Consider the following 27,556-nt stretch of genomic DNA (forward strand, 5'->3'; position numbering starts at 1 on the left):
CAACACCAACATCAGGTGGCTGGAGGACCCAACAGCAGACCAAAGAACCTCCCAGAAAAAGCCAACATAACAAACACAGACATCCAACAATGACTCCACAATGAAGAGCTGGATAGTACTGGACACCTACTGGCTAAAGAGGCAAACAGCCCTCCAAGAACACCTGGCAGCAGCTGCTGGCTAATCAACCACACACAGTGGTGCTGGACAAGGAGCAGAAGGCTGCAGTTGTGATAGATGTGGCAGTCCCAGCAGAGAGCATGTCAGGAAGGGGAGCAGGAGAAAAACTGGAGGAAAACTGGAGCCAACGTAGAAGGTCAAGAACGAAGTGGTCCCAGTAGGAATGAACGCGTTAGGAGCTGTAATCCCTAAAGTGGAAGAGCCAGGCACAACATTTCTCACATGACCGGGTCCACTGCCAGAGACCTCGAGGTCGAGGTCACCGAGATTCAAACTCGTCGACGTCGTTAGCTTAAATCCTACGTAGCCTCGTTCTTGAGGTACTGCATGCACAAACCTGGCTCTCCACCCCAACCATCCGACCAGCGGGGTGATGACAATCAGCCTTTTTACAGCCGAGAGGAAAAACACAACATGCAGAGATATGTCAGGTTTTCATGATCCAGCCATTCATCCTTCCTTCGGTGGGTACTTCTTAACTTCAGTTCCAGACTTTCTCTTTGATATTTGGTCACATTGGGGCCCGATGAATGTAAAAACAAAGAATTACCAGATTTGGTTTTTTACCTTATTTTTGTTTTTAAGAAAAATATCAGCCACATCTGATAAAATTTTATAGAACAGCAGCAGTATAATGTCCTCGTAAGTGGATATCAGGCCCTTGTAGAGCAAAATTTAGTATTTTGGTCTAAATAACCCAAAATGTGATGTCCACATATGTGGACGCCCGGTCCTAGGTGGTTAACATGAGCATAACATTTTTCAGGCAAACGCCTCCATGTGTAATTAACATAGAGCCACAGTATTGTTACTGTTTTGTAATCAGCCATAGGCACTAGCACCGACTATTTTAAAGTGTTACTGTTACTAGTAAGCTAACATAAACGAACCAACCCAGTGACATCACATGCTGATGTCGGTAAACGTGTTATATAAACTTAAACTTTAAGCACTTACTTCTTAAATCGAGCTGCACAGACAGCGTTACCTTTGAGAGCAGGGCTCAGTGGTGTAAATTAGCCTTCATACATGTAGCGTTTCATGTCCACTTTAATGATAACAGCTAATTATCTCAAATCGTGAGCATGTTAAATTCCCACCAAGCAGGTTAACGATTATGGTAACTGTGTAACACTTCAGTTTTCTTTACATTGGAGTTTTGCTGAGTGCTGTGCATTGTTGTGAATGTCAGCTACATGTGTCGTAGTGAGGAAAGAGGTTGTGTGTCTGCCTGTGTGCAGGGGTGCTGCGTGTCAGCTGGAGGCGGTGAAACAACACTGTTCAATATCGATCCTGCTGCTAAGGAGCGTTTAATCCAAACAGTGTAGCAACCTTATGACAACCATACCACAGTCTCTACAGGGCACACAATAAGTGTTAGGCTACCACTGTGTACTTGGTGTTACGCTTGCATGACAACAGACTGTTGGATGCATTTGCTTTCTTTGATTTCTACCAGTGAGTGTGATAAGTTTATGTCAGCTGGACCTAAAGTGATGTTAAAAACACTGTTTAAGCTTCACACTGCCAGACTGAATACTTCCACCTGTGTAACACAACAGTTGGACTCACTATAGTCTCGTCACATCCTGACATCACCCCAGCCCTGTCCTCTGTGCATCGTGGAAAGTGACGATGGGAAAACATTCAGACACTTTGTGCTCACGTTAGTTTTCCTCTCCCAGATTCTCCCAACAAGCAGCTGAAGATCTATTAGGATAATTGTTGTTATCACAGTTAATATTCCAGATTTATCTGATTACATCTCAACACCCCACCACCCACCCCCCTTTGTCCTGTGCTGTTGTTGATTTGTTGAAAAGAAAAGTCATTAAAAAGTGAATTCAATTCTTCTACGGTGCTGCTGAGCACACGCATGTGTGCGAGGCGGCTGTTTGCTGAATGGCACTGAACACATGTGCCTGTACAGTTTAAATCATTTGCTCACGATTATGTTTAATTTCACGTGGCACTCGTGATATAAATCTAATCACGAAAACAAACAAATCAAAGCGGTGCAGTTTATTGGTTACATCGCTTTGACTGCACGAAGTGTCACGTATGATGTTAGTGTCACTAACAAACAGCACAAACTAAACTTTGTAACTTGTGTGCACGGTCCAAGTCGGTTACCTTGTCGTTTGTGGGGTGTGGGAGCAAAGCTTGAACTGGAGCTGGAACCCGCTGGACTGGGCTGCTCAGACTGGGAGGAAGAAGAGAAACAGGCAGCGATTAATGATAAAAATATGACTCAAACTGCTGTTTGACTGAATGTGGCGGTTCTGCAAACACAGAAGCAAATGAATACTATTCGAGCCCCGGCTCCGACAGTCTCGGTCGTTGTGTCCTTGGGCCGTTGCCTACTGGTGGTGGTCAGAGGGCCCGGTGGCACCAGTGTCCAACACCATCGCCTCTGTCAGTGCCCCCCAGGGTGGCTGTGGCTACAATGTAGCTGCCATCACCAGTGTGTGAATGGGTGGATGACTGGATGTGTAAATTGCTTTGGGGTCCTTAGGGACTAGAAAAGCGCTGTACAAATACAGGCCATTTACCATTTACTGTTATTATTATGTATGTGCTGAAAGAAGACCAAACCCAGCAGGAGTGGACCAACCTGGACTCACCAGTGTTCCCACTCTGAACACGTTCGGCTTTCAAACCACCTCCAAGGGACAGGAATTAAGAGTTACAGTGAGGGGGACTCTCTTTATTAAAAATATGTTTATTTATCAAGGTTTGTATTTATTTTCAACAAATACAAACATAAAACAAACGAGGCTGCAGAGAGCACTGGATGTCTTTTTCCAACTAATGTCAGAACTATCTGTCCTGACATTAGTTGGAGAAAGAAGAGCTCCAACAGGAGGTTTCATAGTGCCATCCATCGTCCGTTGGGTCGGCAAAGCATCAAGAGAAAATTCGATTTCTGTGTAAATGTTCAAGGTTGAAGCAGTACCTTTTATAACAGCACACACAGTTCACATGAAACAGTGTGTGCTAACATTTCCATACAGTCCTTCCCTTCATGTCCATGTTTGTGTTTGACACGTCTGTAGTTTGGATTCATAAAAGCCAAAAATGAAAATCGTTCTTTTAAACCCTTTCTTGAAGCAGCATCTGCCCACAGGCAGCAGAGGCTCACACAGCCCAGAGTGAGGATGTTTGACTCTTTCAGATTGACTGAGATGTGGACTTAAACAATGACAGTGCACGTTTAAACGTGTTTCAATGTACATGCACAGATACATAAGGAAACCTTCACAGTGCAAAACATGGTGAGGAGAAACGTGAGAGAAAGAGCGCACAGCTGCTCTGCTGGTTTACAGGCTTCTTCAAAGTGTCATAAATCTGACCGGCACTCCTGTTTACGGCTTTTGTTCTCCTTTACTCCAAGTAAGCAAACCCAATCACATCAAGAGACAATAAACCGACAGCACATCCAGGAAACTGTCTGACGGTCTAGTTTAGAAACCACGGGGAACAAAGTGGGAAAAGTTGATGCCTGCAGCCGCTCTCACATCCACAGCTCGCAGCGCTCTGCCTCAGCTCTGCTCCTCACGCTCGAACCATCCGATTCATCTGCTCTGGATTTCCTCTGATTAGTTCCCAACAATGGGTTCAGCTACGGTTCCCCCGCTGCTCTGCACAGCGAGCAACCCGCTCGCTCCTCCACGCGTCCACTGTCACAGATCAATATCCCATCTGTGATCTGTTCAGCCTACAATAATGAATCCCGCTAACCTGCAAAGCTAATGACAACAGATGGCTGGCACTCATTTCAGTTTGAAAATAAGAGTGAGAGGATTGTCCACAGCAGCAGACGACATCTCATGAAGAGCAAACAAATCTGGGATGTGATTAAAACAGCTGAATGTAGAAAAACACTGCACAGACTCAGGATAACATGAATACTGTCATTCAAAATAAAGATATTATTTTTATCATGTTTGAATTTTTAGACACTCTTCCATAATTAAATGTTCTTCGTGCTGTGTGATGATGATGAGTGGACACTTAAATCAAATAGATGATAAACTTTCTTTTACTAAATTTATCTGTCACCAGAACGTCACCAGTGTGACATCGTCAGCATCCTGAGACACCAGCATCTCTGTGGGGTCCTGACCATCCAGCACAAAGCGCCTCGACGATGCGGCGCCATGGAAATAAAACCGATTGGTTTTAAACAGACGTGTGCTGGTCGGAGGCCACACCCAGTTTCCCTTCCTTCATGTCATCACCTCGTCCGCGTTTCCTTCTCTGCCGTTTTTATCCGAGCACTCACTCCCAAACTCTGAGATCAAAGATGAAGCAATGGGAGCGCTGGGCTGTGTCGCCTCAGGCCCACCAGGGTTGCTAGCCTGGGCACAATCAAATGCCTGGAATTTGTCACCCCACATGCTTTTTACAACCAGTAGCTGCAGCAGCCCCCACCCCAAAGCTACTTCCATGACAAAAACACAGGTTTCGGTGCCACTCTGTGAGAACTCCTTTGACTAACCACGCAGCAGAGAACGATGCATGAAAGAGCTGCACTTCATACAATCACTGACAACAGAAATAAAAACTGCTGCAGAAAGAAATGCTGTGAAGCACAAACACGCAGCCATTTGATTCTTTCAAAGCTAAAAGAATTAAAGAGGAGCTGTGCTATTTACGGCCCTCGTTTCTCCTCAGGTGCCGTAAAACCATAAATCTTTCTCGTCTGTGATTTGGCTTTAAAACTTCTTTATGGGGAGGCTCTCTGCAAACCAGCGTGGGCATGGCAACAAGGTCAAATGTCAGCCTGTTCATGAAGCTGCAGCATTTTCCTAATTTGGCTCATGGGTTTGAAGAAGACGCAGACACTCTGTTAGATACTCGACATCATCATCAGCTGTTTGCTCCCAAACCAATCAATGTGCAGACGAACGCACCAGAACTTCCACCAGGTTTACTGGTGGAAGTTACCAGTAGATGAGCTCATTCCCAGCTGTAACGACAGTAAAGCGTCACGTTTACTCACATCCGATCTGGCAGACTGGTCCTCCATATCAGAGTCATTAGCGTCGACCAGGTCCTGGAATGGCGGCAGCGTGGACACGCTCCTGAGGTCTGCGTCCTCGCTTTCTGCTCGTAGCTTACTGCTGTGCAGCTGCGATCTGTCTCTCAGTAGTTTCTTATCCAAACACGGACCGTCCAACTCTGAAATCTGCATTTCCGAGGAATTCACAAACCCCTTTTTGCGTCTTTTGGTCCCGTGATCGTCACCTTCGAGGCCGGACAAGCGCTTGTTTAACCTCGACGCATGAGTTATCCCCTCAGTCCTACGCTCCTTAGACAAAGACTTGGGCTGCTTGAAGCCCATCTTAGGATTGATCTCTCTAAGTGGCTGGTTCTCTTTGGGTTTCCTGGAAGATTCTTTGGGGGCTTTTCCGGGTTCCCAGCCCGAGTCCCTGAAGGCACTTTTGGGGTCTTTTAAATCTTTTGGGGTCTTGTCTATATGGTCCTTAAATGGCTTGTGGAGTTTGGAGATGCTGCTGTTGTCAGAGCTGGTGGTTGTGGCCATGATGAGGAAAGTGTTTCCTGTAGAGCCATCCTGCAGATTGAAACAAACACAGGAGATCAGATAGTAGCGTCGGATATTTAAGTAGCTGGAGATGAAAAGTGACATCAAGCAAAACAATAACAAAAGAGAAAGAAAGACTGAAGCTACACGGGAAAAACACGTAAAGCTCAGAGTGTTCAGGCACAAGGCAAAGGGAAGCTCCTCGCGCTGTCAGGGCGCTAATGAGACCATACCGCTGTCAGCTGATACAGTATCGAACACGCCACCGATTTTATAAGCAAAGATGTTTTTAAAGGTGCCGTGGACATGAAACCCACTCAGTCCACACATGCAAAGACATCATACACGTGCACATATTAAGTTATGCATAGTAATGAAAAACAATGCAGGGAAAAGTGCTGAACACACTAACTGAAACTTGTACAAAAACCTTTATTGATAGTACAGCTTCAAGACCCCTCCTTTATGAAGGAAGCAGTCACACTGCTCAGGTGTGGTTTCGTCCCAGTCTGTGGGATCATGATCTGAACAGGTGATTGGCTCTAATCCTAACTGTCCCTCACGCTGATGTTGAAACCAAAGCTGATTGGGCGAAACAAAAACACAAAGTGTGGAACAGATCAGCTGATTCTGTTTGCTAATGTGTTGCTAATATCTTTCTACATTTTCTTAGTTTAAACCAAGTTTTTCTGAATAAATATGAGTTCTAAATCAGTGCATTCTGTTTTTATTTACATTTCACGCAGTGTCCCAATATTGGCTGACAAACACTGCAATGATCAACTGTACAGCGAAACACTGATGCTGTATTACTGTAAAACACTAAATATCTGTTTCTTTGTCCACAAACATCCACACGGGTAAATCTTCGGCCCCTGACATTCTGATGTACGTCAGATATTATAAAGTGGATCCAAACAATCTCAGAAAAATGAGGGATGTTCCTGGCCACTCATTTCTAAGCCGACTAAACGAGGAAAGCCAAACGGCTGCTGTGAAACTAAGAAACACTGCAACACACTGTGGGTTCAGTTTGAGGGCTGTATAATGGACAAACACTGTAAATGCTGCTCAGCTGTGTGGCGTCTCACATCGTGCATGATGAACACGTTATCCTCCAACACCAGACTAAACCCAGAACAGAAACAGGTAACCTGATGGTAACCCTCAGCTGCATCAGAGGCTCCAAACTAACCTGCTGAGGTTGGTTTTAACAGCAGTTGTTCTGGTTTAATGTTCCAGCTATAAAAACATGATTTTGATATCATGCCATTTAAATTTTAAACTTACCACATACACTGATGTACTCATGCATATACACACAACGGACGATGACATCTTTGCTGCTGAGGAATTATTTTCCCTTTTTCCAATTTTCAAAGTGTTTAAAAAAATGTTTAAAACGTTAAAAAGAAAATATTTCAAACATTAAAGCACAACATTGGTTACTAGTAACCAAAATAACACAGGTGGCATAAAAACACTGATTTGAACATTTGTGACCCACCTGTGGAAGACTGTAGGGTCCAGTCTCTCATCTAAAGGTTAAATATGATGTTAAGATAACTTTCTACTAAAGATGTTCATGCACTATTAAATATGACAAAACGAATACACTGTGGCACATTGTGCTGTGCATTATTAATGATGCACATTGATGCAATTCATAGAAACACCATAAATGATCATCCATTTCCTCTGACGGGTCGTTGCATTAAAATAAATATATCAATAATGACTTTGGTTTGCAGAGCGCCTCACATGAAACCCAAGGACGTGCTAGAAACAGTATAAATGAAAATGTAGTGAAGAAGCCCACAGCTCCCTCACAACAACCGCCTTCTGCAGTTTATCCAAGGAAACACAGAGACATTCCCAAGCCAGCCGAGAAGCAACCTCTCCTGGGACCGCCTCCCAGAAGGCCACGCCCTGAACACCTCACCCCGGCGACAGCTGACTCAAATGGTAAATGGCCTGTATTTATATAGCGCTTTACTAGTCCCTAAGGACCCCAAAGCGCTTTACATATCCAGTCATTCACCCATTCACACACACATTCACACACTGGTGATGGCAGCTACATTGTAGCCACAGCCACCCTGGGGCGCACTGACAGAGGCGAGGCGCCACCACTGTCCAAGCCGGGGCTCAAACCAGCAACCTTCCGAGTACAAGGCGAACTCCCAACTCTTGAGCCACGATCGCCCTCCTTTCGATGTAGAAGGACATCGACTGCAGTCCGAGTCCCTCTTGAACTCGTCACCCTATCACAAAGCAAAAGCCCACCTTCGGAGAAAGCTCACGTCTTGCATCTGCGATCTCATTCTTTGCACTTCAGCAGTGAGTAACAATAACAGGCCTAGTTTTATAAGCGATGGCTGCTTTGCCATTTGCTGGCAGACGACTGCGTATGGGAGACACAATTTTCTCCCATTGGGCACCAATTAAAGCGTTAACATTAAACAACTAGTCCTTCTGATACGTTTAATGACAGCAGCTCTGATGAGTCAGGCACATTCCTGCTAAGAATAGGCCGAAGCACCTCGGTTCAATTCAATTTTATCTATACAGCCAAATCACAACAAGCTTTACATTGTACAGTATATCCTATAATAACAGATACAGAGAAAACTCTTATCCACATACAACACCATCTCAGTTCTGTTCACCACAGCTCAATTATACACATTATGACATAATCATTTTGCCTAGCAACAAGCTTTTAGCATATATAAACTTTACCACCATATTATTATTTATTGATTGATTTTTTTTTACTTTTTTAATTAAGTATATCAACTAACAATATTGTAGTTTTAGTGATTCATCTAAAACAAAATAAATAAATTAGTACCAAACACCGGTGCACCCTGGGAGAGGCTCCAGGCCCTGACAGGCCAAAGCGTTTAGTGCAGTACAAGCAGGAATCACCCTGAGGTTTAAAAAACATATTTCATGCTTGTGCTACAACTTTTTTGCAGCAGCTGGTCTTTGCTGCAAAACGAGCGACCTTTGTAGCAGCGGTGCTATAAGCTAGCAAGGTAAAGAGCAGAGACACTGACCTTGGACGCAGTAAAGCCTTTGCTTTTCTTTGTGTCAGAGCTGTTGGGAAGTGTTGCCAGCTTGAGGTGGGAGCCAAACAGGGAGGTTGAGCCCTCCTGCATTATCATCACCTGCCAAAGGAAAATCAGCAGCTTAAATGAGCAGAGAGTTCTTTGCTTTCAGTAAATGTAGAGTGTTCAGTCTCTACCAGGACAGCTGATAATAAATCAGTCATTTACTGAGTAATATCACTGTGTTTGTAGAGTCAAGTACCAGAAAAAAGGACATCAGTAAAGAATGTTCAGCTTTACTGTCAAGCAGCTTGTGTGAGCACTTTTGTACATATTTGTTCTATATTACATCGATTTCATCCCAGTGACATCAGTGCCTCACATGTACATGTAACTGACTTGGCTCAAACCCATTCCCATAAAAAAAAAAAAAAAAAAAACTGCATCAAAAACAACAACAATCAAAGAAAGAACAACAAAGGATTCTTCACTTGTACAAGTGAAGATGGATATCATGAAGATTTAGAGTAACACATAAATGCCACACAGTTACCAAACACACACAAAACCATATGACCATAGACTATACTGGCTGCACTCGAGGTTCAGCTGAAGCACAACCAGTGAGCACCGCTCCAACTGCAACTCCAATCCCCAAACGTTTGATCGAATGCTTATATAGGTCATCATGTGCTACCACATACCCCTCTTCATGAAACGCCTCACGTGGTCTGAAATCTTACTCAAGAACAGAACCCGATTCCTGCCTAGCCTAAACATTTAGCTAATTACGGCTAATCATGAAGTGGACCTGCTGTCATCTTAGATCGCAGTGCAGGGGCGGGGCCGGTGTCCTGCAGGTTACAGAGCTCACCCTGGGTCAACACACCTGAATCACATGACTAGCTCATTACCAGGCCTCTGGAGAACTTCAGGACATGTTGAGGAGGTAAATAAACTGGATTAAAATGAAGTCAGTGCACATGAAAGTCCCAGTGAGGGAATTGAAAAGCTTAGCAAAGGATGGCAAGTTAAAGATGTGTTTATTGAACGCATTATAAACACTTTATCAACATTTTAACAACATAAACCGTTGTTCCACGATTTCTGGCACAGCTTTAAAAAGAAACACATGCTTTATGTTTAGCAACAGCGTTTGATTTTCGTACTGCACATTATAGCAAACATGTCCACTTTGGTCCTGTCCATACACAACCACAGGTTTGTGACTTTGTAAAGCTCAACTGTGCTGCTCTGTTATTTTTGGCAAACTCCAGGAAGACAGTCGCACTATGTTAACGTAGATGTAAACGCTCCAGACAAGAAAACAACCAAAACCTCTGCTGGTGTGGAGCAGCAGGGCCGTACATACACTGCCCCGTGAACGCCGTGTTTCCATGACTGCAGGCGTTTTATGTGGATCTGACAGTCGTTCAAGTGCACAATTTAGTAACGGGACACATTTGAAACAACTGGTTTTGACTGAAATCCCTTACATTAAAGTGCTACAACAAAGTTCAACATCTGCAGCAACAATAGCTGCTACATTGTGTCATTGCTGAGGTGGTAACAGTAACAGGGAGGAGGAGTCATGAGCTACAAGCCTGTTAGAAATCTTACCTTTGAGTCTTCTGAACTTCTTTTGTGAGGATTTCGTTGCTGTGAAGGACAACAGAAGAACAGGGTGACAATCTTGGTAAACAGAAAAATACAAACTATTCATTACTATTCATATCTCACATATGCAGGGTAAACTAGTTCAGCCATTGACTGTCCAGACTGACTGTAGCACTTCAGCCCACTGTGGGGCCAATCAGAGGCTCCAGACATGTCAAATAAAGTGAATCAATACTGAAGTGCAGTTTTAAAACCCTCAGATTTACTGAGGAACGTAAACTTATGTCATTGCTGTAAAGACTATACACATATACTGCACACATACTACATCCATGATATAAAGCGACAGCCCAGGATGGACCTGGTCTGTCACGCCCTCGTGCCTACCCCTCCAGCTTTCAGTAACTTCCTACGAAACTCCTCTGTTGGATTGTTGAAGGTGAGCTTCTCACAGCGGAGGTGATTGACGGGCGGGTGACCTTCCAGGTGGAGGAACAAGTCATAATCAAAGCGAACTTTCTTCGGTTCTTCCTACGGAGAAGTGGAAGGAAAACCACGAAAGGGACAAACAATAAAAACCCGTCATGCAGCACGTTACCCACATCATGCTCTGTTTTTGACTGCATCATTTAATTAGATTCAATTCAATTTTATTTACACAGCATCAAATCACAGCAAAAGTCGCCTGAAGGTGCTTTATATTGGACAGTAGATACAGAGAAAAATCCAACAATCACATGACCCCCTATGAGCAGCACTTTGGCGACAGTGGGAAGGAAAAACTCCCTTTTAACAGGAGGGGCGGGGCCATCTGCTGTGACCGGACTACATTATTCAGATCCCAAACACCCTCTGAAGCCTGAACCATGAAATAACAGACAGAATTTTTTTTTTTAATTAATTAATTAAAATTTAAATTTCATATAAACCCTTCATTTTGATTGAATTTGCTACATCTGGCAAAAATGTGTTGTGCAATTTATTTACTTTCTTCAGGGGAAAATAAATAAATCACACTGATTATGTACAAGAACTGTATTTGTTAAATATGATACACGAGGCACTAAGTAAGTACCACAGTAACACAGCAAACTCAAGTCCTGATTGTAATTTAAAAAATAAGTTGAGAAATTTAAGGCAGCTTTCAAATGAACATCCATGTTTTTCCTGGGTTAAGATCAACTTTGATTTTTTGCTTTTGGACTTAGTTTCATTATTTTTACTGGCTTTTTTAGTTTGAATCACCATTTGATGAAATGATGACAGTTTGGGTTGAGACGACCTTTGCTCAGGAGTCAGCATCTGTTAGATGTGTTCGAAAGGCTCTCTGCTAGAAAACGCCAAAGAAAATAGAGCCAGTGGAACCAGTGGAACCAGTAACAAGCTAAAACTCTGGAACAAATGCTGCTTCTGAATTTTGCACCAATAACCAATAATGGAGCTCTTCCAGCACCTTTCTCTCCACTGGATGTGCCAGTTCATGGCTCTGACCCAGTATCTGTGTGGGGTCGTTTAATTTAAATCTCTGCATTCATGACCTACGTTACCAGGTGTCGTCACCCAAAGAGAGAACCAGTTCATCCAGCCTTTACCCTCACATGGCAAAGGTGGCATCGCCTTTAGGCCCAGCTGTGTGTGTGACCTGCTGCTTTGTTAGAGTTGCACACACACCTCTGAGTATTGGTAGGCCAGTTTTTTCTCTTTTCCAGCAAAAACACTTTCAAGAGAGCACAACTGAATCACGCGTACACTCCTTCAGTAACGTCGCTGCAGAAGCTTCCACATAATACATAAAATGTTGCAACAGCTTGAAAAGACGTGACTCTTGATAGAAAAATGAAAACAGCTCTGAATGGACACATTTGACAATCAGCCTCTCCAAAGCTGCAGTTCAGGAACGACCTGGTGCAAACCCGACACATGTTCAGAGCATACACAAAAACCCCTTCATGGTTTAGAGGTTCAGGGTCTTACAACAATAGTGCATTACCCACAGACACAAACCCTGGCAGCTGAGTGCTGCTTGTTAAATGTACCTTGTTTCTGAAATAAACTTCGATGGGCAAGATGAAGCCTGCGTATCCAGATTCCTCCACTTTGTACGGTGGATCCTTGCACACTGAAAGAGAAAACTGCTGTTAGACTTCAGCACCAGGAGGCTGACAGTTCACAAAGCTTGCTTTAAATTCATGCAGTTACATGAAATGCAGAGCAGCGCTGAGTGTGCTGCAGCCATCTGGTTGGGTTGCTGGGAGACGGCCGCTCTGACAAACACAAAAAACCCAACCATTACATAAATCACATCCCCTCCACACCTGAACCAGGTGACAGGACTGTATTAAGACTGTTGCTTCATTTATTGTGTCATTAAACACACTAATCCTGCAGCTGTGTTCTCATGAGACCTCATTAACTCAATTTCTGCAGCCTACTCTGATGCATCGATACAGAGAGCGGGCGTCCATTAGAGCCAAAGCCTTAAACACACACGACAAGGCCAAGACGTCCACGCATGCTCGTAGAGGAGCACACGGATCACAGCGGATCCCTCCTGAGTCACAAAATGTACCAATGCAGGAAATGTACTAATTAAGTTACGTGTGCTTATTGAACAAAGGAAGCTTTGCTTAATTCTCAAATATTGTCCGTTTGACACATCACAGCATGCAGCTACGATGGTGATGCGTGTGAATGTGTAGAAATGCTGTACGGATGGATGAGAGTAGAGAAGGACGACATCTTTCTCACATCGTCCCTCTGCTGCCTCCAACATCTTCGTTCCTGAAAATCACATCTTTTCAAATTATTGTTGTTAATAAGTTACAAACTATTTTACTTACTGGTCACGGATCTAATCCAGTAGTCTAGAACTATATCTGTCCATGTATTCATGCTATGACAGCAGTGGCACCTCTCAGTGTCCTTGTATACACAGCTATGTGCTCAGTTTGAAAATCCTACATGTGCTCAGGTTTCAGTGGTTTAGGTTGAAAAAGCAGCCATGACCTGATGGAGCACATAATGGTTGTTGTGAAACATTACCTTCATGCTTTTCAGGATTTTTTTTCCTTCCACACTTTTAAATCTGCAGCTGTTTGACAAAATTAAATGTCACAGCCTTTGTTACCCTCAAAATGAACCAGGATCCTTATTTTAGGACAGATGTGTCATAGACACTAGGCTTGTAACAATACTACAGTTTCAGTTTTAATACCAATACCCAGAAAAATAGCATGGTGAAGAGTATAACTGCATCCTACACCAACAGAAGTAATGGTGAACAAGTTCTATCTTGAAAATGTCAAGTTGTTACCTTTCAACTAATTCTTTCAAATATAAAGTTGATTTAAATAAAATCAATCCTGGTGGCCTGCAGCGCTCCCCCTCAGCCAAAGACACGAATTTAAAAATCAGAGCTGATTTTCAGAAATGTTGTCCTCCAACCACGAGGTCAGCGGGATTCAAACTCATCTGAGATTTTCAGCAGATACACCTCTGGTATCAAGTTGAAAATCTTAGGTGACCTCCTCCTTGAGTTATCACATTCACAAGACTTTACAAATCCTTGATCCCCGACCTTGACGCTGAGCTCTTTAGAAGAGCACCTATGGCATGAACTTCCCAACCCTACATCCCCTCATTCTTGATGTATCACATCTGGACAAAGTGTGGTATTAGCTGTGTTGAAATGAAGAAGACAGAAAACAGAGTGCTTACTGTGAACGCTCACACCGCTCACTGCCTGGATTTCCAAACTGACCTTTCAGGCAGCTCTTTACATCCTGGTAATTGCTAATAGTTAAACAGCAATGCTGACATGTGCTCCTGCCAGGTTAATATTTATGATAATTTCTTAATACTTTAATACTAGTGAAATGCAAGCTTCACTGATCTCTGGAGATTCCTCTGAAAGGACTGTTCGGTGTTAAAGACAGCTGTTAGCAGTGCCATGTGAAAACAGCACTGTTTGTATTGATGTTCTTGCAAATATGTACCATTGGAGTCAGTGATTAACATCTGAGTGCCTATTTTTTGACAGCCCTAATAGAGACATTGCTTATGTTTGGAGAACGCAGGGACTGATGTAGACCCCAAAAACACGTCCCCACAGTGAAACGAGGGCGTGGGAGTATTAGGCTGTGGGTATGCTTCAGTCCATCTGGAACTGGAAATCTTGTCAAGGTGGAAGGAATTATCAAGAAAGACACACATGTGATAGTTTGGAAAGAAAAGATCAAGCAGCCAAACCTGGATCTAAGTAATCGCTTTGTCACATTTTCCTTTGTCTGAAAACGCCTGCGTCTCATCTGTTTGTGGGTTTATATTGGTGCTAATGTAGGACCCTTACATTCATACATCCCTGTAAAGAGGCACTTTGACGTTCAATCACTGTTGCTCTACTAGAGTCAGTACTTTGGAACAGTTTTAATAGCACTGACTAAGCCAATCTCAAAGAGCAAGGGCCGACCAAAGCTGCACATCAGCATGAAGCTATGGTCCAGCAGGCAACAGTTGCTCCTGTTCTCGGATGAACGCTACAAAAAGCTGAGCAAAAGCATTCTTCTTATGTCATGGTGAATCTGATTAGTGCTTATTTATGCACAGACAACACTAATTCATCATGATATTCACCGCAGGTGATGAAGAGTGTCTGTGGTTGACTGAGCAGAGCACCCAACAACAACCCTGCACTCCCCCACCCTACACGACCTCTCCTGACTCTACATCACACTAATCAGGTAACAGCAAGACCCTTCGACAAAATGAGGTCAACATTAAGCTCCTGAGCAGCAAGAGCAGAGCAGGGATGAACGCACACGCTAAAGTTTGTGTTGGAGGTCAGTTAGGCCGTACGGGTGGAGAGCCTCAGCAAGTTAAAGGTTAGCATCCTCCTCGCTGCTCGTCGTACCTCTCCCACCCCGCTAGCACACATGCTAATGCAGGTCACATACAGAAGCAGGCTGCATACACACTATATCACATATGTCAGCCTGTTAAGATACACACACCTCCACAGAAACGCATTGAAAGAAACTCCTGATCAAAGGTCTGAGACTAACAGCGCACACAGCAGGGTGAAACTTCCACACCTCACCTATAAAACCACCACAGAAATGTTGGATGCTCAGTGAGCTCCGGGGTGGCAAACTTTAATTCTTGCAAAAGGTTGATCAATTTCCTATTATTTGATCTGATTTTATTAGCGTCAACATCATCAACATGTTTGATGAAGAGCAAACATGATGCAGACGATGTAGGACAACTCGAACATGCCTGAGAAGGACCGTTTACGAAGTTTGGATGAACCTTCAGAGTCGTAAACTGAAATCACAGCAGAGAACACTCAGATCTGATTTATGACAACATCTGCATATCATAATAATGATAACGAAAGTAGCTCCTCAGACGTGTAACTGATGAGTCCGATGAAGAAGGAAGTAATAATGGAGCACATTATGATTCTTTACGTCCAATAAAAGCTGCCAAACCAGTGTTAGAACGAATCTAACATTACGAGAACCATCGAGAAAAAGTGAACAGCAGAAAGAGACAGCAGGTTGGTCACATCAGCTCCAGTCGGTGCTGCTCCTCGATATTAATGTTTTCCATGGGGGGGAATAAAGGATATGCAGGGTGTGATTGAGGTGGGTGATCTGCTGCACCCTCAAACGAAGCAGCCACAAGAAGAAGAAGAAGAAGAAGAAGACGAAGAAGAAGAGTGGTTTATTTGTACAGCACCAACGCGCAGTCGATTTAATGTGCTTCATATTTTAGGGTAAAGATCCAACAGACAATCTACGCACGTGGAAACCAAACTACACCACCATCAGAGGTGGGCTTCAGGTGTGCACCAGTACTTCCTGAAACTATTGGCCTCCTGTTACCTCACGAGGTAAGACATGCTGCACTACATCTGCTTACTAGCTATCATGTACTGGATATAACGTCCCAGTATGGAGAGTATGGCTACAACAATGACTTATTATTCAGACTTATGGATATATTCATGTCAAAAAGGTTAACAAGTAATAATAAATGAATGCATAGGCTTTCACAGGTTTCAGGCCCTAATAAAACTCCACCAGCAGGCCACGAGTCTCAGAGCGAGTCCTGACTCAGGCCTCGGAGCTTTGTTGTGGGGAGGGACTGTAAAGAAAGACAAATGTTTTATGGTAAGGCCAACTGAGAGGAGTGAAAGAGCTTTCAACAGACACCCCAAATAAATCAAGCTTCAATAAACCACTTCCTCAAACTTCCTTTCATTGATTGAACCGAGGAAGAGTTGGCATTTACAGCCCAGTTCCTGTTCCTTGGAGGTGGCCGCCTTGTTTATCGGCACCTCCTCCTAACCCCATGCTTTCTTGTAAACAACAGCAGCCAGCCTGGAGCTTTCTTTGTGTTTCACCTTCATGAGTGGGAAGCATTTTTGAGGAATCAAGGAACAATACCGGCAAAATCCCGAAGCCCTTCAGTTTCTCAGAGCTTATTTATTTTTCCTCCACGTTACAAACTACACGTTTCACGCAGTTTTCAGGGAGATGAACCATTTTTTTTATCTTCCAACTTTCCATAAAAGTGACAATTCTCTGAAATATCAAACACCTCTGAAGAGATTCCCTCCATCTGTAGATGAAACGGCACTACAGAATCCAAATGAGGTGCTTAAGCAGCACGAGCCTCTGCTGCCAAAAACAGCACCGCCTTCGCTGCTTCCTAACAACGTCTTTACCTCCATTTGTTCAGACAGCTTTGCCATTTGGCTGTCACCATGGAAACACCTCCATGCTGGCCTGCTAACTAAACAGCAGCAATGATGAAGCGCAACGGCGGCTTTACTCGCCGACTCGGGGAGCTTCTCCGAGCTACACACCCAATCGTTTGGAGAGTGAGAAGAAGTTAGACATGCGCCATCTTTTGGCGTTCTCGCTCTGACTCCCTTCGATGTTTGGATTGATAAGAAAACACTGATGTGCTGACATATGAAGAAGACTATATTGAGAGCACTTAGGATCTGAGATCTTATCAGTGGACCTAGTTTGGTTTGGTATTGCTACACAAGCCAATAAAGACCAGCTGACAACTGTAAACAGCAGCAGAGCTACAGGACTGATGTTCAGCACCTTCTACATTTTTTGGCGTCCCGACAGACCCCAGATATGTCCAGGTGGACATACAAAGCTTATATTTCATTTGACAAGCCAAGTGAAATGGAGACATGTTAAAAGGACGTCCACGTCCATTTAGTCCCCCCCACCTCCAAACCCTCTGGTTTCCAAGGCTACAGTTTATAACCATCTGTAGTAAATACTGCTGCAAAGGTTATCGTATAAATCAGCACACGACCTGCTGCCATTAAAGCAAACTGTTAGTCCTCACTTCAGTTTGTAATTTTAATATCTGCTCGTGACGTCTTTAAATGTCTCCGTTTTATTTCAGTGTGTAGGTGGAGCCTGTGTGGCTGTTTCAGTTAAACTGGAAAGGAACCATGTCAAGAAAAACAGCTGAGCTCAGATCTTTGTGTGAAGCACACAACGTCCAGGTGCAACAACATGTGCTGGTGACTGATCTCTTAGTTGATTAAACAAGGAAAACATTAGACTAACCAACTAGTGTAAAACTAGGAAATACTCAGGTATAAAGTTCAGTTTGAGAACAGTTTAAATGAAAATGTCAAAAATGAATTATAGGCCAGTCAGTGAGCCATCGGGGGGCAGATTAAACTGGAGCAGCAGATCCTGGAAGTCATGTAAGCTGTGAGGCAAGGCCTCCTTGGACTGGACTTGTTTGTCCAACACACCCCACAGATGCTCGACTGAACTGATATCTGTGGAATCTGAAGCCCAACTCAACACCTTAGACTTGTCCCAGTTGTTCCAGTTTGTGCTACTCAAAGAAGGCACCTTCTCCCACTTCTCCATCATCCTGTCCTGATGCTCAGGTGTCCACTGGTGACCCTTTTGGCAGTAGACGGGGGTCAGCGTGGACATCCTTACTGCTGTGCAGCTCCATGTGCAACAAACTGCGACACGCTGTGTGTTCTGACACGTTTCTATCAGAACCAGCATCAACGTTTTCACCAGTGTGAGCTTCAGTAAGTCACCTGTTGGACTGGCACACACAGGTCAGTCTTTGCACCCCACTGGTTTACTAACACTAACCCTACCTTCATTAGATCACTTTTGATAGATACTGACCAGTGCAGCCTGGGAACATCCCATAGGAGCTGAAGGTTTAGAGATGCAGTAACACAATCTTAAACCCTTATGCTTGCTCATGTTTCCTGCTATTAAAGAGAAAACCTTCACATGCTCCCTGATCTATGCCACTCACCAACAGGTGCATTGATGAAGAGATGACCAGCACCATCACCTCACCCGTCAGTGGTGGATTTCCATATTACCACACTAAGCCTTCTTTTCCACAGTGGCTCTAGTGTGTAGGGCTGTGTCAGCTGGGTGCCGTGTTTCATTAACAGTTAATCTTGTACTTGTACTCCTCTAAAAACTCAACTGTGTGTCACTCCAAGCAGATGATGTCTGCCACTGCTGAACAGGTTGTCAGGATACTACAATTTCAAACTCAGTACTGACACCACAGGGTCGATTCTGACCCCCTCCTGCAACAACACGTGGTGAAGAAGTTGTACCTTCAAAACATTAACTTGTTCATTTTTCAACAAATTTTCCCAGTTATATGTTAGCTTTAACAAAATAACTATTGAAGCTTAAAGGTTTTATTTATTTTACATAATTTCATTACAGATTATTGCGGTAAAATATATTTCAGGATCTACTAATGAACAATGGGCGCAAACAAACAACGCTTTACCATCTACATGACTGAATTATTGTAGAAGAAGAACATAATTAAAATGAGTTTGAATTGGGGTCGGGCGACTGGATGAATATTTCGACTATCGCCGATAGGCTGAGCATACTCAGCCGGATGGTGGACACGTGCATGCTCATGCAAGTTAGTCGAGTTTGAGTACTTTGCTTGTACTACACTGATTACATTGCTCTGCAATCAAAAAGTCTGTGGACGCACGAATTTATCGCCCATCGCCGATTATTGGACTGATGATTGTCGGTTGGAAAATTTTTACATATCGCCCAACTTTAGTCTGAATAAAGTCTCTCATTTGTTTCCTAAAATAAAAATAATGATTAAAAAATTTAGACAAAGTACGTGTTATGTATTTAGGATGAGTACAGGATAAGATAACAAAGTTAAATACATTTAGAAGACTATATATTACTTATACTTATATACTTATATTATATAAGATTATATCATACAGTTTTGGTTTGATTACAGACCAATTTTTCTAATAATTTCATTATTATGATTATGATCATCATTATTATTATTAGTAGTAGTAGTAGTAGTAGTAGTAGTAGTAGTAGTAGTATCTGTGTGGCCACCAGTATTGTTTTAGATCAGGGGTGTCAAACATAAGGCCCGGGGACCAGGATCGGTCTAGCAAAGACTTCAGTCTGACCCACTGGACAGCTGTAAACACTGTGAAGGCGTAAACTTGGCATTTTTCTCTACATTTTACAGCTTTTTCCGATAGATAAAGGGCACTGATACTACACTAACATAATAAAACAACAGAGAAACAGTTAAATCTGATAACTGTGTAAATTAAAAATGTCCAGTTTTAGATTTATAGGTCAGTAAGTGAGCTACCAGAACTTTACTAATTTATCTGAGACATTTTCTTAGAATTTAATTCCAAAGAGTCACGCTGACAGATTTCTTTCTTTATCATGTAGAAAAGTTGAGACGTCCTGTTTTCCTTATTTTAAGATACCTCGGAGTCTAACTTCTTTGCACTGACACAAAGGGGAGTTTCACTGATCTGGCCCAGGATAAAGGTGGGCTGTATGAGCTAAATAAGTTCAACATTACTGATCATCCTTACTGTCTGTGGAGCTATGTGATGAACACTGGGTGGACAGTCTGAAGGTTAACTGTGGGCTTCTCCAAGGTTAGTTGTTTACACTGGTTTGTACTGGTCTGGGAAACGTTTGGAAATTCATAAATGAATGTATGACACACTAAACTATTTATACTTAAATAAAGTTTTGTATGTAGTAATATTATTGTGTCTATTACAGCTACTACTAATGTTATACTAATTACTACTGCTGCTATAAATAAAAAAGATGCATGTAGACACAGACTTCACCTGATTATATGATTATTGTCATCATTGTTATTACTGTATTATAATAAGCCGAAGCACCAGCCTGCACCTCTTCACTCACTAATTTGTGTTGTCTGTTGTTATTTATGTGATTATTGGTGTCAAAACATGAAAAGTGAAACGACACCAGGACGTAACATTACACAGACAACAAGACAGAAAGGACTTTAAGTGAGAACCTGACTCTGCAAACGCTGCACTACAGGTGTGAAATAAATGCATGCACATGAAGATACAACACACATTAAAAGTATACATATATACACACACACACAAACACACACACACACACACACATATATACATATATGTGTGTGTGTGTGTTTGATCAATTACAGATGTGAAGCCCTTAACCTCCACCCCTCCACACAAAGCACCAGGGCAGCTCTCCTCACCTCGCTTTGGTTTCGGGAAGCTTTCGTGCAGATGAAAAACCACTTTCTCCACAAAGTGCTGGATGTTGCTGTGCTCTGGTCCTCGCACAAACACCATCCAGTCGTGGGTGAACCCTTCCACCGTGGGTTTCTTTCTGACCTGGGCACGATGACCAAGTTCCAGTTTCACCTGCACAGCACCCTGCAAAGCACAAAGACGCAGGGTTAGCGTTACTAAAGACGGGTCACGGGTCCATGTTTCATGCAGGTGTTTGTTCCTGAAACACTGCAGTCTGCTGCTGTCCAACAACGTCTGTTTCCTCTCAGCTGAAGCAACAGGTACACGCTTACACACGACGAGCTGCTCACACGTCAACCTTCGTGTGTCCTGCGCTTTGTTTCCTGAGCTAACGTTACACAACTGTTAAACCGTAACATCGTAAGAATACAGAGCAAACTTCTCAACAAAGTTGGCATGTCTGCGTTACCGGCCCAGCGACTCCTCTCACTGACTACAGCCGCTCTCCAACACTCTATCGGCGCATTAGCCGAAACGTTTTGGGGGTTTCTCCCGAAAGATTTTCCTCTGTCTGTCTCTGAGGGGAATTTAACATCTCTATTATTTCATGTGGTAGCGGCGCGCTAAGTAGCAGTACAGCCCGAAAACCCTTGTTGCAGAAAAACCCACGGACCCCTCCGGTGTGCCATAAATGTCCACGCGTATAGTGTTTAAACCCGAGCCGGGAACAGCAAAGCACCGTGAGCAGCTACTTACCGAGCTGGCCATAGCTGAGGCCGAGCCTTCGTGTTATTTCATGGAGACTTCGTTTTATATTAAATGAGAGGTGAGTGCAGTTTGCCTATGACGGCCGACATGGTTTCTTAGGGACTCAACTCAGACCCAAGACTTTGAAAGGTTCGCCGGCTGTAAAGCGTCTGTAATGACGTGGACAGTATCCGCTTGGGGCTTTTCAAAGTAAAACACTTGCGGGAAAGATGCACTCCAGGTCCCCACATACCTAACATTCTCCTTATATATATTTCTTTAGATTTGTCTTTCTTTTGTTTTGTCTTTCAGACAATCTCCACGTGTGTTTATTTGAAAAGATTCAGGTTTCTTAACTACTTTTCGACTTTGTTGTTAGCATATATACACACAGCTGTTTATAATCCTGGCGTGTATGATTTTAACCTGTATATGCATGACCCAGAATGAATCATTTTAATTAGTAAATTACTTTTTTTTTATACCGTTGCCAGCAATCCAGCTGCACAGACATTTACTTCCAACATTAAGCTGTTAATGCAGCTCCAAAGACTTCTGCACTCTGCCAGGATTAAAACTAAGCTATGCTTCTCTAATTTTATGACTATAGGTTCCTTTTTGTGTTTCCTGAAGCTGTCCGTGCATTCGACAAGTCTTGCTGGTACTGAAGCTCTATTTTAGTTGAATTGCATGTTTTCACTGTGCAGTATTAGTAAGGAATGTAGGAGTGCCTTCACTGGAGTCTCTGTTCTCTTACTGCGTGTCTGTGGTTCCCAGCACTGATACTGGAGTGAGATTTACAGTCTATAAAGTCTTTAAAGGACTTCAGTGGCAAAGAGAATATTTTCACACACTTACTGGATGTTAAGTCTGTTTGCCATGACTTTAAACCAATTTGTTAAGAAAGTAAAAGATCGTGTAGCTATTGTGATATTAATCAGAATCAGAATACTTTATTGATCCCGAGGGGAAATCATTTAATATTAATAATTAATAATTATATTAATACTCAATATTAATAGTAATTATTAATTAATAATATTTAATATTAATTATCACTACAGCGTCATTATTTATCTTTAAATTCATTTTAATGACTGCTAACTACGGTGCACTTTTTCCAAAAATTATCCAGTATTTTATTTTGAGCATGAAATGCGGTCACTTCCGTTACGGTCTTTGTTACGTTCAACAAACCGGATCGCTTTAAGAGGCACAGCGCACGCGCGGCTTGGCGTACCCGCTTGAGGCCTCAGAAAGAGCACGAGATGCAAAGAACCAATAAGAGAACAACAGATCCACAGATCTCCAATCAACTACCGGCAACCTCCCGTAAGAACGCTACGTTCAGGTCCCAAAGGAAACCTGATGTTTCTGCCTTAAAACAATTAAATGTAACGTTCAAAGTCGCTCGAACTGGAGTTTAAAATGATAATCTGATTGTTCCAGGCTAACGAAAAGAAGTAATTCAGTGAACTCCAGTTTCCCCTTTTCTGTGCATATATGTTACTAAAAAGGTTTTTTACTATACTGCATAATAACGCCCAAATTTGGACAAAATAATAAGAAAGTCTATGAAAAACCCTCTTATACAAACTAGCCTTCAGTGTACTCCAGAGAATGGGCTTAAAGTGTCATATAATAACAACAATAAATAGCCATCATTATTGTATAGCACTATTTAAAACACATTTCTGAAACTCTTAACACATCACAGAGAGGTCTACATATCGCATCACACAGTATAGAAATATGTATATTCAACCATAAACTGTTACAGATCCTTCTTGCAAACATATTAACATTAAAGCAGTGGTGTGAATCATAGTCAATAGGAAATGGATAAATGGATGGAGATAGAAGGAAATGAAATTACATCTAATTATTACTGGTACATAGTACAGTATAGGACTGCTGCATATTCTTCCCACTGAATGTGTCCAGTTACCCTTAATTAACATACAATGAAAGCTGAGTTAGTCTGAGGATTGACCCTTGTGGGATCCCATAGGAGTGGAGTAAGCCCTGTAGTTATTTATATGAATTTTGAAGTGTTTGTGAGATAAGAATGATGAAAACTATGTGAGAGCATCACTATAACTATAATCTCAGTTCACTATTCTGTTTGTTAGAATGGCATTAATCACCTTACCATTACTCAAGAATATTGTTTTGGAGTTTCAGCAGGCACAGTGATTTACACACTGGTGCCTTCCTGCAAAAAACCTGTTCCTGGTATTAACGCCTGTCAGCGGGGGGCTGTATTCCTGTTTTCTCCCACAATCCATGGGCCCTAAATTTAATTGACCATAGTGTGAATATGAGTGTGTGGTTCTGTCTCTCAGTGATGGACTAGTGGCAGGTCAAGAGGTACCCATGACAGGTGGGATGGGTTCGTGACACCACAGGTTCCTAAGTTGGAGGAGAGGTTAAGTGGATGGATGGATGGATGGATGGATGGATGGATGGTGTTTTAGTGCTGTGACTCTGAGAGAAACTAGATTAGAACTGATGCAAGGTGCAGGGTTCCTTAACCAGTTGAAGAAGCAGGTTTTTGGAAAACTTCAGTAACGACTTGTATTTTAGAAATGTGGCTGTAATTATATAACAGTGGAAGACACAGGCTGCCTTCAAGTGTTCAGGTATCCAAAGCAAAAGCTGATAACATGAAGGAAAGGGGAGATGACCAGAAAGGTATCTTTGAGAGATTTACCAGGAATAATATCAGCAGAAGGCTATGCATATGAAAAATGGTATTCACGAAATGGAAACTGTACATTCAGGCAACAGTTATTAATTAAATTAATGTTCAAAAATATTTAAAATGAAAGATTTTACTACTTTGTGAAAAGTATTAGTTGATCTTGAATTTAAGGGCATCACCTCATCTTTCTAAAGGTGGGACGGGGACAAGAAAAACCCAGAGAAGTAAGTGTTGGAGGGACAGGAATATTTTGCAACTCATTCGCTTATCTGGCCATAGGGAAGTCATTTAATTGTGTATAAAAGGAGCATACTGGAAGAACAGGGCTCTCAATGGTTTACCCATCTACAAACTGTGGCACAATATCAGAATAATGTTCTGCAGTGTAAAATCTTTACTGGGTAAATCTAGTAAAGATCTGAAAACCAACATGATCTTCTGTTACTCAGGTGGCGCGCTGTCATGGAAATCACTGCATGGGTTTAGGAACACCTGCACGTTCTGCCTGTGAACACTGACATATCCAAATGGTCTGAGCTGAAGTTTGTTATCAGTGTTTAAAAAGGCTGCATCTCTGATGGTTGGCATTAGATCAGTGCCTATGGAATTGGCACCTTGCACATTTGGAAAGGAACCAAGACTGAATTATATACACAGGTTTTAGAGCAACATGTGCTCCCATGGCGATGATGTCTTTTACATGTTTATGGAGGATGTTGCTAAGCTGCACACTACAGCAGGGCTTTGTAGTGGAAGACCGCAAGTCCTGAACCAGATATTTGATGATATTTGTGACATCACGAGATGAAAAGCCGCAGGACTGTTGAGCAGCTCTGTCCCTTATATCAGACAGAAATGATGCTCTCCCAAAAGTCCAGCACCTGGTCTCCTCAGTTCCCAGGTGTTTATGGATGGTTGTTGAAAGTAGAGGTGATGTTGGAAACATGGCCATGCTGCAAGCTTTTTGGGATGTTGCTTCCACCAAATTCACAATGAGCTCATTTGTTTTCTATGTTGCGTTATGAGTAAAGTATGGGTTCATGAGATTTGGAGGAGGTAAAGTTTGTTGAACAGCATGTATAACTTCATCTGAGCTTCGTTAGTCTTTCTTAGCCTGCTGCAGTTACAGTTACAGCCGCGTATCTGTTACAGTGAACCTGCCGTCAGCTGTATAACGTTAGCATTAGCTTGTGTTGATGCTAAGCTGCTATTAGCAGGTCCTGTTCAGCGCTAAGTTGTGTCCGGACGACTTTACAGTTTAGTTTTCTCCGTATTACGATCACCAGATAACTGTGGATGGCCTCGTGTGTACGGAAGCTTCGTGGTGAAGCGCTTTGGCCTGTGGGAAATGTAGGAAGCACCAGGACGAGCTGCGCACCGCAGGAAACAAACATGCTGCTCTGTCTTGGGTGGTCGGCTTTGCCATTTCCAGATTGAGCGTTGTTATATATCTGGGGGATTACTCCTGATTAATTATTTGAGCTGTCACGTACTATGTGGCTGTATCAGTGTGAGTGCAGCTCATCATGGTGTGTTTCACTAATTTAATAACAGTAGATGTTAGCCTGATGTCCTCTTAGAGACCAACAGAGCAACGCTGCTGATTTTATTTTTGTATTTTATAGTTTGAAAGTGACACTTGGGACACAATGAGTGTGCGTCCCAATGTATTGTGCTCCTTCAGACACAGATCCACACAGCATGTGTATATAAACCATGGAAGAAGCAGAGCTTTCATAGTGACACACTGCTCAGCTTCACAGTGTGTGTGATACAGGTGGGTCACTTGGATGGGCAGAGGTGAGGCCTGGTAAAAAGCTACAGCTGTAAACTGTGACAGTGCTCATATAGGGGGCTGTTGGGGTTGTCTCACTTTTGGATGCAGGCTCCAGGGGCTGTTAGGGGAATTGCAGTTTTTGGCACTTCTGCACAGGTTTCAGTTTTCAGCCCTGGAGGTGCCGCCTGATATGAGGTGACACTTTTGTCTTTGTCCTCTCACCGTCTGTGAGAGATGAGTATCCACCATGTGAGTCCCTCCCTCTCCACCAGTCGGTCAGACGTCTGCCCGTCCTCCAGTCTGTTTCGGCTAAAAGGGAGATTTTCCTTCCTGCTGTGGCCGAGGCCTTGCTCATTGGGGTTGAGCGGTTAGTGGGATTTTCTCTGTACTTCGTGGTCTGTGCCTTCACGTGACTGTTGTTGTGATTTGTTGATCACAGAGACCTAAAAGACCTGGTGACCTCTAATTTCCTGCTTCTAAATCCAGACAGAGGCTGTTGTGCTCGGCCCTAAAACTCTTAGAAACAGCATCATCGTGGCCTCCAGTGAAGCTGTGAGGAGCCGTCTTTGAGCAGAATATATCATTCAGTGTGCACAAACAACCACGTAGGTCTGTGAACTAAGCTGAGAGTGATTCTAGCTGCACGATTGTGAGTCAGTGTTATCAGACAGGTGCCATGAAAAGCCTCAAAGCCTCCAGTTAACCTGAAACGCTGCAGCACGAGTACCAACAGGAAGTAGAAAGAGAGCATATCTGTCACATATTAGCTCCTCTTCACTGACTCCCTGTTAAATCCAAGATTTAAAGTCCTCCTTCTGACAGACGAGGTCTCGAATAATCAGCCTCTGTCGTCTCTTAAAAAGCTTGTAGTACAAAGTTATACTGATAGAGCACTCCCTCCTCAGACTGCAGCCTTATTTGTTGTTGCTAGGTAGAATAGGAGGCAGTGCCTTCAGCTGTCTCTCAGTGGCCCATCTCCTGTGGACCAGCTCCCAGCTTGGATTCATGAGACTCCCCATTTAGTTTTTGTGTTTTTTCTCTAAAGCTTATTGTTAGAACTGGATCAGGTGTCTCTGAGCTGTATCCCAGTAACACTGCAGTAGGAGGGCTGCTGGGAGACTTCATCATCTATCACCATGTGTTCTCTTTGAAAGCTACATATTTGTTATGTAAGATGACGTAATCAGGCACTGTTAGCATCTCTGTTTGAACACTTATTGATAGATGTACATGACAACACACTGCCACAGTACTAAAATAGTTTAGCAAAATGCATTTGGAAACAACAATGTACACGTCATGTAAGTTCATATAAAGTTTCATC

The 27,556-nt window shown here is 42.8% G+C and overlaps 2 protein-coding genes across 5 annotated transcripts in view; one reads left to right on the top strand and one right to left on the bottom strand.

Annotated features, from left to right (window-relative positions):
- Positions 1 to 21,916, bottom strand: part of LOC147336811 (protein AF-9-like) — a 29,728-nt gene extending 7,812 nt beyond the window's left edge. For all 4 annotated transcript variants that reach the window (XR_015128316.1, XR_015128315.1, XM_086285581.1 and 1 more), the window contains exons 1-8: positions 21,761 to 21,916; positions 21,007 to 21,187; positions 12,435 to 12,517; positions 10,786 to 10,929; positions 10,402 to 10,440; positions 8,791 to 8,901; positions 5,186 to 5,758; positions 2,314 to 2,383 (exon numbers count right to left, since the gene is read on the bottom strand). Coding sequence is in view for 2 of the 4 variants with exons in the window: in XM_086285581.1 (XP_086141707.1) it covers positions 2,314 to 2,383; positions 5,186 to 5,758; positions 8,791 to 8,901; positions 10,402 to 10,440; positions 10,786 to 10,929; positions 12,435 to 12,517; positions 21,007 to 21,187; positions 21,761 to 21,772 (1,213 nt within the window). In the remaining 2 variants the exon portion in view is untranslated. The remainder of the gene's footprint in view (positions 1 to 2,313; positions 2,384 to 5,185; positions 5,759 to 8,790; positions 8,902 to 10,401; positions 10,441 to 10,785; positions 10,930 to 12,434; positions 12,518 to 21,006; positions 21,188 to 21,760) is intronic.
- LOC147336810 (NACHT, LRR and PYD domains-containing protein 12-like) overlaps positions 1 to 27,556 on the top strand; it is a 220,092-nt gene that overhangs the window by 40,621 nt on the left and 151,915 nt on the right. The window lies entirely within an intron of this gene.

The sequence above is a fragment of the Aulonocara sp. 'chitande type north' Nkhata Bay genome, linkage group LG3 (genome assembly GCF_057382095.1).
Source record: "Aulonocara sp. 'chitande type north' Nkhata Bay isolate Kocher_YH1m ecotype deep benthic linkage group LG3, A_spYH_male_GT1.1, whole genome shotgun sequence".
Taxonomy (NCBI): domain Eukaryota; kingdom Metazoa; phylum Chordata; class Actinopteri; order Cichliformes; family Cichlidae; genus Aulonocara; species Aulonocara sp. 'chitande type north' Nkhata Bay.